The 16,561-nt window shown below is 44.0% G+C and overlaps 4 protein-coding genes across 8 annotated transcripts; 1 reads left to right on the top strand and 3 right to left on the bottom strand.

Annotated features, from left to right (window-relative positions):
* Window positions 1–700: 700 nt before the first annotated feature.
* On the bottom strand, window positions 701–3,066 carry LOC136189576 (uncharacterized). Of its 2 annotated transcripts, none has more exons than XM_065977594.1 (7): window positions 2,928–3,066; window positions 2,511–2,882; window positions 2,155–2,454; window positions 1,807–2,100; window positions 1,457–1,758; window positions 834–1,411; window positions 701–751 (listed from the first exon to the last, which is right to left on the bottom strand). In XM_065977594.1, exons 1-5 carry the CDS (start codon window positions 2,950–2,952, stop codon window positions 1,478–1,480), a joined length of 1,272 nt encoding a protein of 423 aa, XP_065833666.1. In that variant the 5' UTR covers window positions 2,953–3,066; the 3' UTR covers window positions 701–751; window positions 834–1,411; window positions 1,457–1,477. The 2 variants fall into 2 exon arrangements, with proteins under 2 accessions (XP_065833666.1, XP_065833658.1); XM_065977586.1 differs by having other exon boundaries at window positions 731–748.
* Window positions 3,067–7,132: 4,066 nt separating this feature from the next.
* On the bottom strand, window positions 7,133–11,384 carry LOC136199705 (uncharacterized). Of its 3 annotated transcripts, none has more exons than XM_065989983.1 (9): window positions 11,295–11,384; window positions 10,885–11,226; window positions 10,500–10,826; window positions 9,278–10,427; window positions 8,873–9,226; window positions 8,524–8,826; window positions 8,202–8,468; window positions 7,883–8,143; window positions 7,133–7,829 (listed from the first exon to the last, which is right to left on the bottom strand). In XM_065989983.1, exons 4-9 carry the CDS (start codon window positions 9,600–9,602, stop codon window positions 7,213–7,215), a joined length of 2,127 nt encoding a protein of 708 aa, XP_065846055.1. In that variant the 5' UTR covers window positions 9,603–10,427; window positions 10,500–10,826; window positions 10,885–11,226; window positions 11,295–11,384; the 3' UTR covers window positions 7,133–7,212. The 3 variants fall into 3 exon arrangements, with proteins under 3 accessions (XP_065846055.1, XP_065846054.1, XP_065846053.1); XM_065989982.1 differs by having other exon boundaries at window positions 8,873–10,427; window positions 10,500–10,607; window positions 10,667–10,826; XM_065989981.1 differs by having other exon boundaries at window positions 8,873–10,427.
* Window positions 11,385–11,402: 18 nt separating this feature from the next.
* Window positions 11,403–13,757, top strand: LOC136199702 (netrin receptor unc-40-like). The gene is made up of 7 exons (XM_065989977.1): window positions 11,403–11,794; window positions 11,854–12,147; window positions 12,201–12,482; window positions 12,529–12,795; window positions 12,849–13,163; window positions 13,214–13,324; window positions 13,383–13,757. Exons 1-7 carry the CDS (start codon window positions 11,407–11,409, stop codon window positions 13,580–13,582), a joined length of 1,857 nt encoding a protein of 618 aa, XP_065846049.1. The 5' UTR covers window positions 11,403–11,406; the 3' UTR covers window positions 13,583–13,757.
* Window positions 13,214–16,558, bottom strand: LOC136199698 (exoglucanase A-like). 2 transcript variants are annotated; one of them, XM_065989968.1, is made up of 10 exons: window positions 16,237–16,558; window positions 15,827–16,183; window positions 15,470–15,772; window positions 15,133–15,411; window positions 14,785–15,078; window positions 14,424–14,732; window positions 14,266–14,376; window positions 14,069–14,214; window positions 13,795–13,909; window positions 13,214–13,760 (listed from the first exon to the last, which is right to left on the bottom strand). In XM_065989968.1, exons 1-10 carry the CDS (start codon window positions 16,418–16,420, stop codon window positions 13,756–13,758), a joined length of 2,103 nt encoding a protein of 700 aa, XP_065846040.1. In that variant the 5' UTR covers window positions 16,421–16,558; the 3' UTR covers window positions 13,214–13,755. The 2 variants fall into 2 exon arrangements, with proteins under 2 accessions (XP_065846040.1, XP_065846041.1); XM_065989969.1 differs by lacking the exons at window positions 15,470–15,772; window positions 15,827–16,183; window positions 16,237–16,558 and having other exon boundaries at window positions 15,133–15,242; window positions 15,293–15,363.
* Between the last annotated feature and the right edge of the window lie 3 nt (window positions 16,559–16,561).

The raw sequence follows: 16,561 nt of genomic DNA, 5'->3' as shown, positions 1-16,561 counted from the left end.
CTCGTCCTAGAAACAAAGCCATCAAAGTCTCCTGACACCGAAATGACGCGACTAACTAAGTCACCAATTTATCATAAGACATCACAAGCACAATCAAAGGACCCACTCAATTGGCACTTCCAGGAGTGGCATACGCAGGATTCCTACGCTCTCGCTGATGAAAGCGTACGTCGCCAGCATCTTCGTACGTGGGCTCCGTTGCTGTCTGACTAGCGGGCTTGCGACGACTCTCAGCGTACAGACGAGAATCCTTCATTTCTACTCTTTCCTGGTGCCTGACTTTTAGCCAGTCGATTCATGACAACGTACGTTAGAACGATGCCAATCAGCACGCCAGCCAAAAGAGAGCCGACGACACTTCCAGTTAATTAATTCGAAGTGACATCCGTGTTTCTTTGCTTCGCCTGAAGATCGAGTTCCAGACGGATTGATTGTTACTCTTTGAGAAAACAATAGGTCGGCTGCACAAGTTGGCTGTTCGTACATCTATACTCCTCTCTCAAGCCTGTGGGTACGTGTTTACCTTGGTAGCATGCGAAGCTGTAGTAGAAACTTGAAACGCATTGTATTATTACATTCTTGTCTGAGAATAGCAAATCGTGCGTTGTAGCTTTTGTACTGTAATCAAAAAAGATAACACATTTACATTCAATGAAGAAGGCCTCACACAGACTGTAAACTCGCCTTTGTGGCTCCCGTATGCCTAATTTGAAAGCGAAAGCGAAGCGAAAGCGTTGATCATTGCCATCTACTAGGAAAGAACAAAGTCAGAAAAGAACAAAAAAAACAAGATCATTTTCAGCAGTCAAACACATGCCACTAGAGAATCCTACTTTTTAGGTTGATAAACGCGTCCTTGACTGGCCTCTTCATACGTAGGCTCCACTTGCAATTCAGCCTTTGGTGGACCTTTGCGACGAGCCTCGGCATAGAGACGAGAGTCTTTCATTTCCAAGCTTTCTCTTCGTGTCTGCTTTTTATCTTGTGAACTTCTGCGACGTTTCATGACGATGCATGTTATAAAACGCCTGCGAGAATGCCAATGAAAAGTCCCGCCAAAAGAGTACCAATGACTAATCCAGCCGAAGCACCAGATGATATTCCGCTATTCGCTGCCGTAGCAACGACCACTGAAAGACTTTTCTCACCTTCTCTGCCAAAATTATCTACAGCCGCCACTTGAACTGCGTACACTCTTCCTGATACAAGCCCGGCTACTGTAAACGTCTGATTATTCCCGGTTGAGCTAAAAATTCCCGTGGCAAGTTATCCACGTAAACTCTGTACCTGGTTACAACAACGTATCCCTGGCTGAAATTACCAATGACAGAACGAAGTGTCAATGTGAAACCGGTAGTTGTAACCGCATATACATTGTGCTCTTGACTGATATTAATTGCCTTTGGAGCACCTATGAAGTTTCAAAGTTTAGCAAGATAAAAATCGTCTCTCAAACCTTCAAAGTCAGTAAAGCCAATTACAGTGTTTGAGCGACGAGGCGTTCCTCCGCTGACTCCGTTCTCTGCATAGACATTAAAATGATAAAATCTTTCTGGTAGAAGCCCAGTAAATAAAAATTTGCTCTCGTAGAGCAAACTGAAAACGTGGCTTTGTCCGTTCCGTCAGAAAGACGCCTTTCAACTATATACTTGGTCAGTGGTAGTTCAACTTCAGCATCAACTCTTAAAGGCATCCACAACAGTTCAATTGCTGTCCAATTGACAGTGTTAGTTTTCACGCTTAAAATCATTCTTGGAACTAAAAAATCTCGTGCGGTTTAGAAAGAGAAAATCAAGGACGACGTACCGTCAGCTGATTGAAGTGAGATTTTGAGAGGAGTACTTCTTCCCAAAACGTTAGCAGCCGATACGGTGAAATTGTATGACTCTGCAACTCCAAGATCTGAAATTCTAGCGCTGGTGGTAGTGCTCGGTACATTTGCAGAAAGAATCATTGAGCCCGTTTTGTCAATAATGTCATATTTGTAGCCAATTATAATAAAGCCCCCGTCGTCTATGGGCGCTTGCCATGCAATAATGATTCCATTAGCAAGAGGTGTTGGCTGTCCTTGCTGTAGTTTTCTGGGTATTCCAGGAACGGCTAGAACACGTCTAATTATTTCCATCAACATGATAGCATCATACAAAAACTCACAATTGAAAATCATTGTGTACATCTTTGTAGTAAAGCCCACTTCGTTTGTTGCTCTACAAGTGATGTTTGCGTTGTTGCAGTTTCTCAAATTGTCAGACGGATTGAAAGTATATAATTTATGAACACTTCCCGTTGGCATTCCCACACACTCCGATTTAGAAGTAACGGTCCAAATAATTCTCGCTACTGTCGGATTTCCAACATTGTTAATAATTTCACTGCAGTTCAAAGGAGGAATCACGAAGTCTGTGGCATTTCGAGCTTCATGCTGAAGCTGGGACACGCTACAGCACGGAGGAACTGCATAATACATTGATCAAAAGACAACAAACACTATTCATTTCCATATGTCTTACACAAAACTGTCAAATTGACAAACGGCGAGTAGGACCTGTCGCCTGTAAGAAGAGCTGCGACAACAAGACGAATCGAAGCACCATTGTATACAGAAAGCAACACGAAATCGATTTTGTAAGACCGATGGGAGGAATTTCCACCGACAAGTGTTGTGGATGCTTTAAATGGTGGAAAGGAAATATTCCGTTGGGCACCGATCGGACTGGTAGGAAGTATTGCCATAATCTCCTTTTCGTTGTACTCGATCCTTGCATCTCCTGCTATCGGAGCGTTGCTTCGAAGAGACGCCTGAATTCCCTGTTTGCCCCGAAGAATTCCAGACGGATCGATCGTTATTTGTCCGGTCGATCTTACACAGATGTAGGCGATAACTACAAAAAATCAGTCTAGTCGGTTCAAGGTACAACACAACGTACCAAAAAGACAGCAACCCCGAAACATTTCCGCATATATACACTATAATAAGTGTCTCGAGACCCGTATCGAGTTGAGGCCCCATCTGACTGTTCTGGAGACCACAGTGCTGAGACGTCTCGAGACGTCTCGAGACCCCCGACTAAGACCACGGAGTTTAGAGTTACATGCAGTACCTGTATATACTCTTAGTATCCGTGCTGTGAGACCGTGACGTCTCAACACCATTGTTGAAAGTAAACTTATTCTCTAGGTGCCACCGCGTTCGGTCACTGCTCTAGACAAGACATTTATCAATAAACTATAGTCTTTAGACCTCTCGCTATTCCGCAGTATATAGGCAATTGCTTGCATTCCTTAAAAACTTAGTCCCATAATATACCACATAAACTCATGTGCGTTCTAAATTGGTCCAATTTAGAACGCACGTACATGTGGTATATCATGTGACTACATAAATTTTTGAGGGAATGCAAGCAATAAGCTGCAATTGCGCACTGCGAGAGGTCTTAAGACTATAGTTTATTGATAATGTTTTCGTCTAGAGCAGTGAGCGAACGCGGTGACACCTAGATCATAGCATTTAGGCTTTTTTAGTAATCAACGTATATCCCTGCAAGGTCTCGCTTTTCCGGTTCCAAATTTGTATGAAGCCCGTTGCAGACTTGGCTTTCAGCCATGTGGCACAGACTTCCGATTACCTGCGCTGTGATTGGGCCAAACCTATGCCACGCCCGTGATCGTCCTCCTTACTTATCCGGCCTTTGCGTCTGAAGCGATAGTATTCGCCTGTACACCCTTCAGTGGAGATGAAATCGTTCCTACGTCTAGCGTCTTTTCTCAGTGTCGTCCTATTGGCAGGAGGTAAGCCCAAAGTGAAAAGGCGCTTCTTTGAAAGCGGACCGTTAGAGATAGAGAATGAGTTTACATAATAGAGCTAGAAACACTCAACAGTGCAGTAACTCCTAGTCGGACGAGACGTCTCAGATCGAACCCTGTCTCAGAAATGTCTCAGATGAGGTTCGACTCGATATGGGTCTCGCAGGTCTCGAGACACTTATATGCGGAAATGTTTCGGGAGTGCTGTCTTTTCGGTACGTTGCGCTGTATCTTGAACCGACTAGACTGATTTTTTGTAGTTATCGCCTACATGTGTGTACGATCGACCGGACAAATAACGATCGATCCGTCTGGAATTCTTCGGCGGGAGCAGGGAATGTGGGTGTCTCTTCGAAGCAACGCGCCGATAGCAGGAGATGCAAGGATCGAGTACAACGAAAAGGAGATTATGGCAATACTTCCTACCAGTCCGATCGGTGCCCAACAGAATATTTCCTTTCCATTTAAAGCATCCACAACACTTGTCGGTGGAAATTCCTCCCATCGGTCTTACAAAAGCGATTTCGTGTTGCTTTCTGTATACAATGGTGCTTCGATTCGTCTTGTTGTCGCAGCTCTTCTTACAGGCGACAAGTCCTACTCGCCGTTTGTCAATTTGACAGTTTTGTGTAAGACATATGGAAATGAATAGTGTTTGTTTTGATCAATATATTATGCAGTTCCTCCGTGCTGTAACGTGTCCCAGCTTCAGCGTGAAGCACAAAATGTCACAGACGTGATTCCTCCTTTGAACTGCAGTGAAATTATTAACAATGTTGGAAATCCGACAGTAGCGAGAATTATTTGGACCGTTACTTCTAAATCGGAGTGTGTGGGAATGCCAACGGGAAGTGTTCATAAATTATATACTTTCAATCCGTCTGACAATTTGAGAAACTGCAACAACGCAAACATCACTTGTAGAGCAACAAACGAAGTGGGCTTTACTACAAAGATGTACACAATGATTTTCAATTGTGAGTTTTTGTATGATGCTATCATGTTGATGGAAATAATTAGACGTGTTCTAGCCGTTCCTGGAATACCCAGAAAACTACAGCAAGGACAGCCAACACCTCTTGCTAATGGAATCATTATTGCATGGCAAGCGCCCATAGACGACGGGGGCTTTATTATAATTGGCTACAAATATGACGTTATTGACAAAACGGGCTCAATGATTCTTTCTGCAAATGTACCGAGCACTACCACCAGCGCTAGAATTTCAGATCTTGGAGTTGCAGAATCATACAATTTCACCGTATCGGCTGTGAACGTTTTGGGAAGAAGTTCTCCTTTCACAATCTCATTTATATCACCTGACGGTAAGCTGTTAGTTCTGTAGTTCATTTAGCTGATCTAGTCAACGCGTCTGCAGTTCCGAGAGCAGTGTCCGGTGTTCAAAGTCGAACAATTAATACTTCCTCAATAGTAATTTCTTGGTCACTCCTAATGATTGATACGTCAGTTGAATTGGAAGTGACTAATTACACTATTAGCATTGTAAACGGAACAGGTAATCAAATCAAGACAGTTCCTGCAGATACAACTTCAGTGACATTCACGGGTCTTCCTTCTGGATCATACTTCAACTTCAGCGTGTACGCGCTGAATAGAGTTCAAGGAGGAAGTCCTCGTCAAACATTCATCACAGGCATGGCAAATCGCAAAGGTATTGGACAAGTGTATCATTGTTGTCATCGCTAAGGTGATGTTGAAAGGTACACCAGGTACGCCAGCAACGCCTACAGTTAAATCAGCGACGCTCGACTGCGTTACATTGAAATGGCAGTCTGTTGATACGGGCGGAGAGGCCTTTGTGATTGAGAAATACATTGTCATATACTCCATGGAAGGTAGCATCGCTACAAAAGAGGATGTCAAGAATGTATCACAAGAAGAACGTCGTCTTCCCGATGTAATGATGACCATACGTGGCCTAGCGCCAGAAACAAAGTACACGTTTCAAGTTGCTGCAGAAAATGGAGAACGTCGAGGGAAACTGAGTGAAAGTGTTACACAAATTACAGCTGCTGCTGAAGGTTGGTCTTTTCATGTGTTCAGATAACAACGCTAATAAACAACACAGAGTCTGGTTTCCCTGCGGGTCTGGTTGCTGGATTAATAATCGGCATATTGGCTGGAATAACTATTGGCGTTCTTCTTGTCTACTTTTTCTGTTTCCGTAAAGGAAAAGGAACCGGTAATGTCCTATTCGGTATGTTTTGCAATAATTTAATAATCTGAACTAGAGCCAACTAATCAGCCATCAAAGACTGAAGAGAAGAAGGCAGGAACAGTTTAAAATTTATCTTTGATTGTTCATAGTATCCATCATAGGGTGGTGGTGGTGATGGAGTTCAACATGCTGAGCTGGAACTAGCTCAAGCTGGCCCACCACCAGTCAAAGAGAGCCAAACCAAATATAGCGATGTGAAACCCGCTGAGGTATAAATTCAAATTTTTAGGTAGAAAGTAGAAGAGGCATTACATGTAATTACCATCACGGTATGCTTTGGAGAACATAGGCAGAGCGAGATTGGCAAAAGATTTGGAGCGAAATGACGCTAGCAAACCCAAAATAGCTTCAGCCATTCTCATAGTGGCACGTTACGACAAAGATGCCTCTTTCTGGCTCAACTGCCTGTGTGAAGTCTTTGTGCCTAAGTCTTCTAAAGACACCGCAACCACGCGTTCTCCTTACTACTAAGGCTCTCTAGATCTAAGAAATGAACACACCCATGTGTTAGCAGAACGTGCAAATGTTCCCCTTGATGATTTACAAGTGTACATACACTTTCCTTATCCAAGAGAGGCTGAAAAACTAGTAGTAACTGATACTAATTTCATCTTTCCTGTCCTAGCCAATTCAATATGCTGACTTGGATCTGGCCAAGCAGACGCCAAAAAAGGAGGAAAAGAATTTTAAGAAGGTGAAGAAGACCAAGGAGGAGGAGTCTGTCCCCTACAGTGGAGTCACCAAGCTTGCTGATCACTGAGTGCCCAAAACTGTTTGTTTTTTAGTTCTGTACTGCTGGCTTAGTTTAGCACTTCTGGTTGTTCTTGGATAGTATTAGGTCTAATGTTGCGCAGTCAAATCCATCAGGAGGATTTTAAGAAGATACACCCTGCAGAAGATAATTCTAATCACACTGATTATTACACCACGGATACTTCTAGTAGAGCACCAATCTACTGAGGTGATGCAGAATTACCCGCTAAGACGCTCTTGTTCAACACATCAAGGTAGCTTGGTAGCTAGCCTATAAGATCTTTACTATAGACAGACACAGAACTCTCGTCTCGTCTTAGAAACAAAGCCATCAAAAGTCTCCTGACACCGAAATGACGCAACTAACTAAGTCACCAATTTATCATAAGACATCACAAGCACAATCAAAGGACCACTCACTCAATTGGCACTTCCAGCAGTGGCATACGCGGGATTCTTACGATCTCGCTGATGAACGCGTACGTCGCCAGCATCTTCGTACGCGGGCTCCGTTGCTGTCTACTAGCGGGCTTGCGACGACTCTCAGCGTACAGACGAGAATCCTTCATTTCTACGCTTTCTTCTGGTGCCTGACTTTTAGCCAGTCGATTCATGACAACGTACATTGGAACGATGCCAATCAGCACTCCAGCCAAAAGAGAGCCGACGACACTTCCAGCTAAGACGCCATATGATACCTCTTGATCAATTTTTGGCGTTGCCCCTTGATCAAAATCAGTTAGAGTAGCGATTGCAATTGGAGGACTTTTGTCGCCTTCCTCGCCTATCTCATTGATTGCGGTCGCTTGGACTGCGTATGCTCTCCCTGTCGTAAGACCGTCTATTCTAATTCTTTGGATATTGCCTGCTTGAGCTGGAAAGTCGCGTGGCAAGTTGTCCACGTAGATTCGATAGGTTGCTACAGCAACATTGTCTCTGCCGGAGTCAGCAACAGAAAGGAATTCCAAGGTGGAAGACGTCAACGAAATTTCTTTCACGCTGTCCTTGGTGAGACTTACACTACAAGGACTACCTACCCGTACAGATACGGTACTTGACGTCAAGAAAGAAATATACAGAACTAACCAGGCTCTGTGGTACTCATTACCACGCTCGACGAGTTCTCGGGATCTCCTTCTGAATTTTCTGCTTCCACCGTAACTACATAATTCATGTTTGAGAGTAGATTAGAAATTGTAGTTGGTAGGCTGATGGCAGATTTCTTTGCGGTTGTGCCGTTTCCTGAATAGTACACAAAGAATGCGCTTCTAACCACTGCATTTGATGGACAATTGACTGTAATTGACGTTCGACATGCTGCACTTTGAATTGGCAAGATGCAGCTTCCTACGAATGTAGTGCAATGAAACAAGCTCCATCGCGATTTGTCTAACTACTCACTTACTGGTGGGAATCGTTTCATGTATTTCACATGAACCTCCAGATCCCAGAATACTCACAGCTGAAACGCTGAAACTTATTTGATCACCATCCTTTACCTGGACGCCGTAGTTCAACGAACTGTTTTGCTTCCGATCTACGGAGCTTCCATTGACAGACAAGCTATAATGAGTCACCTGGAATTCCCCGTTGTCTTCAGGTTGTTTCCAGCTGAATATTGCCAATGGTCTGGCCAAGCCATCATACGTGCATATTAGACTTCCTGGAGGACCTACAAGCCAATTAATTAAATACAGCATATCAAAGCAGTCCATCTTTGCTTGTACTTTTAACCAGTACATTAAACGTTGTGGTGGTGATGTCCAATAGCGCGTCATATGTGTCTGCTACGCAGGTGATTTTTGCACCATTGCATGACCGTGAAATCTGATCAATATTGTAGATTTGATTGGCTTCTCCTGACGGCATTCCTCTGCAACCGGATGCTGGGGATTGAAGTGTCCAAGAAATAAATGCTGGTGGATTCCCTCGTTCACGAATGATTTCTGAACAGTTTAGACGTAGTAGCTCTGGCGAGTCTGTCGTGTTACGCTCAACCGTAGACCCGGAAACGTTGCAGCACGGAGACGCTGAAAAAGCGTATAAATTATTGCACGTGCCAATGATAAAACTTACACAATACTGTCAAATTTAGAAATGGCGAGTACACGTTCGTTGCTAGACCAGTTGTGCTAACGATGCCAATAGACGCATCATTGTATTTGACGAGAAGCATAAAATCCAATTGGAAAAATAGATCGGTGGCATTTTCACCGATAAATGTTGCAAATGCTTCAAATGGTGGAATATAAACATTGACTTGGACACCGACCGGACTGGAAGGAATAACAGGGCTCTCTATTCTGTTGTAAATGATCCTCGGATTTCTTGCTATTATCGGAATGCTGGCTCGAAGAGACACCGGTGTTCCTTGCTTTTCCCGAATTGTTCCAGACGGGTCGATCGTCACTCTCTGAAATATTGTCAAACCTGCATAGAGACTGCTTGGAATTTCTTGGATGGCCCTAAGTACTAGTTTACCGAAGCGACACGCAATGAGAAGCCACGTAAAAAAATGCATTTCGAATTCCCGGATAAAATCTAGGTGTGGCTTCCAAAGATGATTCGCTGTCTTTTTGGTGCGTCTTTGACTGCATAAGTGCATATGCAGGTTAGAATGATCTGCGGTGTTTAGCTGTCGCCTGCGTTCGACCGGAGGGCAGAAAATAACAATGAAGCCGTCTGGAACTCTTCGGGCGAAGCAGGGAACATAACTGTCTCTTCGAAGCAGCGCACCCTTCAAGTCCTGACGAGATCGGCGTCCAAGTGAACGTTTCCATTCCACCATTTCAAGCATCTGCAACATTTGTCGGTGGAAATGAAACCAATCTACTTTTTCAGTTTGATTTTACGCTGTACTCTCTATACAATGGTGCTAGTATTTTCATTGTTGCTACAGTTGGTGTGGATACAGAAGTGCGCTCGCCGCTTCTCGATTTGACAATCTCGTGTAAGTCTTCAACGGTCTTTGGCACATGTAGCGTAATATTCTAAAGCACTTCTTTAGTACCTCCGTGTTGCAACATTTCTGGGTCTACTGTTGAACGAAAGATAACAGAATCGCCAGCGTCATTGCATTTTAACTGTTCAGAAATCATCCGTGAACGAGGGAATCCTCCTGCAACTATTTATTGGACCATTCAATCTCCATCATCCGGCTGCAACTTGAAGAAAGGAATAGCGCCAGGAGAAGTCAATCAATTTTATGATTTTGATCAAATTTCCCGACAATGCAATGGAGCAAAAATCACTCGTGTTGCAGATACAAATGACCCGCTATTGAATATCACCAACGACAACATTTAATTTGACGATCAAAAGTAAATTGCTTTGAGTCCCTTTTTATATGTAGGCCCACCTGGAAACTTGTCGTGTGGCTATGATGGTTTGATTAGATCATTTGCAACGTTTAGCTGGAAAAGACCGAAAAACGATAGAGGATTCCCGGTGACTGATTATAGGTTGTTTGCCCGACGGGACGATAGAACCAGTGGATGAAGGACGTTCTCGTCGTGTTGCAAATTAGCGTTACGCGCGTTCCTTCGACGATTGTGTCGCCAAACGGGTACACTGTAGGCGTCGAAGATGGGAGGTTGATGGTTACGTCGAAACAGAGTCAAATCAGCGGCATCTGTAGAAAGGAGACGACATCATGTTTATTTGAGCCCCCTAGCTCTCTTGGACTGTACATATATTGACTTACGCGAGGAAATGAGCATTGTCGCCAGTACAAGGACAGCGGCTAGAGACATATTCGGGTTTTCCTCGAGCTCTTCACTGTATGTAACGTGATCTGCGCTAGGCGCCCTAGCTGCAGACTCCGATTTGAAGCAGCCGTAAATTGACGGTCGTATCTTCTGGCCTTCTTACGCGTAGACTAGTAGATACGTGGTCGCGGGCTCTCTTGGCGTTTCGATTGACGCTTCTGCGCTTATGAATATCGTTTGATGAGAACTAATTAGCGGAAGGATAGCTGCAGATTAGGTAGAAATCTGATTCTCAGGCGTATGTGTCTTCAAGACATGTAGATCTATGATCAAGAGAAAAGTCATATATACTGGGCGATGATTACTTCAATAGCGACAAACTGTGAAATGTAGAGAATGTTGATCTGAAGTGAACTTTCAACCTTGTGGTGCGGGGAATACACTCGAGGTCATGCTCGATCATTCTAGTCAGTTATAACATCTATCTATGTTCCAGTGGCTTCCTGACCTCATCTTTACCGACCCCTTCAGTAAGAATACTCTTTCTCTCTGCATTCATGCCCTCGTTCATCGAGACGAATCCAGCTGGTCGTTCTTCTGAGGCGAAGTGAGCTCGCACGTCACGATCTATCGGCCTGACACTGAAGCGACACGCGATCGCCCTTGCGCGCGAAGGTCGCGGTTAGGGATATCGAAGCCAATTGGGCGGAAGAGACCCGAACACTGAAAAAATGACAGGTTATCGTTCCCCGACTTGTCTAGCTAGGCTCAAGAGAGGAGACTAGAGCTACCTGGAATAACAAAAGCGGTGACAGTCAAGATGCCTTGAGCGTGAGCCACGTTGACTTTTCATGAGTTGAAAGCACCGAAACCGAAACCAGGCGAAGTCTGCGCATGCGGGCAATGAAAGGTTTCTGTTTTTGGGTTCTTGTCTGTTTATGTGATGGAGCGACGATCAGTCCTCCTGGAAGTCTAACGGGTCTCGATGGCGACACACACACTATTAATTGCAGCTTTCCAGACGCTTCTGGGGCGGCGGCTATTCGCTACAACCAGAACCTAAGCGCAGCCGTTTTCGTTGCGTCTGGAGGTGTTACGCCGATTTCTGTTCCTCCGTTCAAAGGAACAGCCGTAGGACTGGGGCTTTCAATCGTTCAAGGCGTTCGAACGATATCGTTCCAATTGACGTTCACGCTCAAGTCCGATTACAATGGAGCATCTCTGCGATGTCGATTTAGGGCTTCAGATGCTAGCACTACTGAATCTCAACCTCTCACACTGGTCGTCTTATGTACGTGTAGATGCAAATTAGATGGATTATTGTACATTTAGTTTGTCTATTATATGTAGCGTCTCCTTGCTGCACTGTTTCAAACACGAGTCGTATTGTCCACAACACTACAAGTCGTCTTCGTCTTCTGAGCTGCGAGGAAATTATCAGTCATCGCGGAAATCCGCCAGCAAATGTCAGTTGGTCTAAACCGTCAGGTGGCTGCGTTGGCACTGAGTCGGGAAATGCCAATCAATTCTATGATCTCAATCCAGTCACACGACAGTGCAACAATGCGCAAATCACTTGTATTGCAGACACAAAGGAACCTCGTCTTGATACAACGATGAAGACGTTTGCTCTGACTATATATAGTAAGTTTTTCAAAGTCTTACGGCATTTGACATTCTCAAATGTGCATGTGTAGGTCAACCAGAAATGGTATCGTGTAGCTATGACGGGCTGATGAGACCGCGTGCATTGTTCAGTTGGGAAATGCCTGGAGATGACGGTGGCTTTCCGATCATTGACTATGATCTGTCTCTGTCCATCAATGGAGTGACCCAGTCATTAATTACTTGGACGCTAGGAAGTCCACTGAGATCTGACCATGTTGTGAATGACAGTGATACTCTAGTATTCAGGGTTTCAGCAGTGAACACTCTTGGACCTGGAGAAGCTTGTCAGGTGGACAAAACTGTTCCGACCAGTGAGAGATCATTAGTTATGTTGAAACGCTTTCGTTTCTTATTTAGGAAAGTGTATCAAACCGTTTAAAAGTGCAGGATCACGAAGCGAGTTGACCATTGATTGTCAGACAGACACAGATTTCAATAGTGGCGGATACATAGTTTATTACACGCGGAAGGGAATGCAAGAAGCTTCACAGTCTCAGAACAGCCTTCCAATCACCATTTCTAACCTATCAGAAGACACCGCCTATGACATTGTTGTGGAAGCAAGAAATTCAGAAGGAACTCGCAAAAACTCAACGGTTGTCTCAATGAGGACTAATCTACCTGGTTGGTTTTCTACAGACTAAATAGTTGCGTGCTCTATGGGTATCATTTTTCAGGTGTTCCCGGTAGTCCTATTATTTCTGGCAATGGCAATGCCATAAACATCACGTCAACGTCTTTCATATTGACGTTCAGTTCAGTTTTGGATTCTGGTACAGATAATGCTTCAGTGTCAATTTACCGGGTTTTTTTGAACGGCAATCAGAGAGATCTGAAGGCGCACAGCGGAGAAACGCAAGCGTTTTTGATAGACAAACTGTCACCATCTACAACATACACTGTAAAAGTGTTGGTTATCAACAGTTTGGGTGAGGAGAGTGAAGAAAGCACGTCAATCACTCTCACTACATTAGAAGAAGAAAAGAAAGGAGGTATGCGGAAAGATACAATGCTTCATTAGCATTAGTAATTGATGATCTAGGATTGAGTTCTGGGGCTATCGCGGGAATTGTAGTTGGTGGAATAGTAGTTCTTGCGATGGCAGCATTGCTTTGTTACTACCTATTAAGACTCTCTCGCTCAACGCCCCAAGGTAGCTTGGCTTGGTATAAAATCTTTAGACAGAGACAAAAACTCTCGTCTCTTTATAGAAACAAAGCCGCCAAAGTCTTCTGACATCGAAATGACGCGAGTAACGAAGTCACCAATTTATGATTCAGGACCAAGCAGAGCTAAAGGTCAAGCTTCTGCGGCAGTTTACGCAGACGTGACTCCTATAGACAAGAATACTGCGGCACCACTTACAAGCACCAATCCTTCGTATCAAGCAACCGGAACTGGCAAACGTTGATTGTCTAAACGGATAGCAGCTATTTTAGCCTTTGTTTTATTTAATTTTTACTCATCTTTTTTTTAGTGTCGTAGGCGAATGTTCTAAAGAATCATGCATGTCTGCTTCAGCAACCAGGATTAGAATCAATTTGCTTTGCACAAACCAAAAGGTTAATCATCGCCGTGTCTTACCTAAACTAGCAGCAAAGGAAATTGACCTAGTAATGATACCTTGCTCTTCTTTGCTAATCATGTATAAGTGTAGTAGAAATTCTAGACTTGGAATGGTCGTGGCACCCGCATGTCTAACTTGAAAGTGAAAGCGCTGATCATCTATAGCCATCCACTAGAAAGAACCACACAATCAGAAAGAAGAAAAAGAAGACTATTTTCAGTAGTCGACTCGGGGCATGCACTGTATTCCGAGACGAAAACGCGTCCGCATGGAACAGCATCAGTGCTTGCCTGTTCCAACCGTTTCATAAGCAGAATTAGTTGTTAGTACCACTGGGTTGTTCTCGTTAGCGTGACGTACGTCTGCATACACTGGAGCCGTGCCGCCACCTTCACCTGTGCCTTGGCTTGAATCGTACGTTACTCGCGTCATTTCTGCTGCATCGGGAGCTGCCCTTGATCCGCGAGTTGAGTTATCTAAATGGATAACGAATAGAATAACAAGCCAATATACCGCGCCTATATTACCTGTTTTCTTTCCCTTTCGACAACGGCAGAAATACACCACAACGAAAAAACCTATTCCAACCAATATGCCAATTGTTAATCCCACAACCAGACCCACAGGAAAAGCAGACTCTGTGCTGTTGATTAGCTTTGTTATATAAACACACGCGAAGACCAACCTTTGTCTGTATCTGTAGTTGCCCTAACACTTTCACTCAGTCTTCCCCGGCGGTCTTGATTTTCTGCAGCGACTTGAAAAGTGTAGTTTGTTCCTGACGTCAGTTGACATACTGTGTGCTCTACATCTGGGCCGTGCTCTGGTGACACCGTCTTTGCGTCTGCTTTTGTACTGCCTTGAGTCGAATATAAAACAACGTATCGCTCGATCACAAAACCACTTCCCCCCGCATCGACAGACTTCCACGTCAATGTAACACACGTAGACGTCTTTGATGCAATCTTAGGCTTTTCTGGTGTACCTGGCATACCTGTACACATCACTTTAGCAACGGTAAAAATAAAGCGAACACAGTCTGATACCTGTGGGATTTGTCATGCCTGTAACGAACGTTCTGCGAGGAATTCCTCCTCGAACTCCATTCAGTGCATATACACTGAAGTTGAAATATGATCCCAACGGAAGACCCGTGAATATGACTGAGTAAGTATCTTCAGAAACTGTCCTGTTTTGATCGGCTGTTCCGTTAACGATACTTATAACGTATTGAATCACTTTCAGTTCAACGGACATATCAATCGTTAGAAGTGACCACGACATTTCTATCGAGGAAGTATTAATTGTTCGAGATTGAACACCAGACACTGCTCTTGGAACTGCAGATGCACTGATCAGATCAGCAAACCCAAACTACGTATTAACTTACTTACCATCAGGCGACTCAAACGACACATTGAGACAATCACTTCTTCCTAGAGCATTACCAGCTGATACAGCAAAGGTGTATGATTCTGCAACCCCGAGACCGGAAATTTTGGCACTGGTGGTAGTGCTTGATACAGTTTCAGATGAACCTACTTTGCCCATCACCTCATATTTGTAGTCAATGATGTTGAAGCCTCCGTCATCTATGGGTGTTTCCCACGAAATAGAAACCCCATTAGGTATTGGTGGCCCTTGCACTGGATTTGTGGGCATTCCAGGAACAGCTAGAACATGACTCATTAGCTCCAGCAATGTCACAGCATTATATGCGTTTAGACTCACTGTTGAAAATCAATGCGAACGTCTTTGTGGTAGATCCCACTTCATTTTCTGCTCTACAAACGATGTTAGCATTATTGCAATTTCTCAAATTGTGAGACGGGTTGAAAGTGTATGATTCCCTCAAAGTTCCTTTTGGCATTCCCACACACAGTGAATCGGACGTGGAAGTAACGCGCCAATTAATTTCTGTTACTACCGGATTCCCAACGTCATTAATAATTTCACCGCAATTTAAAGGAGGAATGACGGAGTCTGTGGCATTTCGTGCTTCCTGTTGAAGGGACACGTTACAGCACGGAGGAACTGCAAAATAATTTGATCAAGATAAAATAGCGTATTCGTTTTCAGACGTCTTACATAAAACTGTCAAATTGAGGAACGGTGAATACACCTTTGTTGAAATGCCACTTACAGCAACCATATGAATATAAGCATCATTGTAATCAGAGAGTAACATGAAATCAAATTGGTAAAGTAGATGGGTGGCATTTGCACCGACAAGCGTTGCGACTGCTTCAAATGGTGAAAGTGAAATATTAACCGAGGCACCGATCACTCTAAAAAGAATTATATCGCTCTCTTTTCTGTTGTAAACAATCCGTGGACTTCTCGTTAGCAACGAGATGCCGCTTCGAAGTGACACCCGCGTGCCTTGCTTCGCCCGAAGAGTTCCCGACGGTTCGATCGTTATTCTTTGAGAAAACAATGGGTCGGCTAAAAAGTTGACTTTTCGTACATCTGTATGTATACTCTCTCTAGGTGTTTACCGAGGCTGAGTGCGACGAGAAGCTGTAGCAAAAGTTTGAAATGCATCAAGAAGCTTCGCACGCTGTGACAGGAACTCGCCTTAGTGGCGCCCGTATGTTTAACTTGAAAGCGAAAGCGTTGATCATAGCGATTCACTAGGAAAGAAACAAAGTAATAAAAGAAAAAAGCAAAAAACAAGAACATTCCCGGCAGTCGAGTATATGCCACTAGAGAACTCTCCGAATCCTACTTTTCAAACTGATGATAAACACGTGCTTGGCCGCCACTTGCAATTCAGCCTTTGGTGGACATTTGCGACGAGCCTCGGCATAGAGACGAGAGTCG

The sequence above is a fragment of the Oscarella lobularis genome, chromosome 1 (genome assembly GCF_947507565.1).
Source record: "Oscarella lobularis chromosome 1, ooOscLobu1.1, whole genome shotgun sequence".
Lineage (NCBI taxonomy): Eukaryota > Metazoa > Porifera > Homoscleromorpha > Homosclerophorida > Oscarellidae > Oscarella > Oscarella lobularis.
This window is presented reverse-complemented; position numbering and strand designations above follow the sequence as displayed.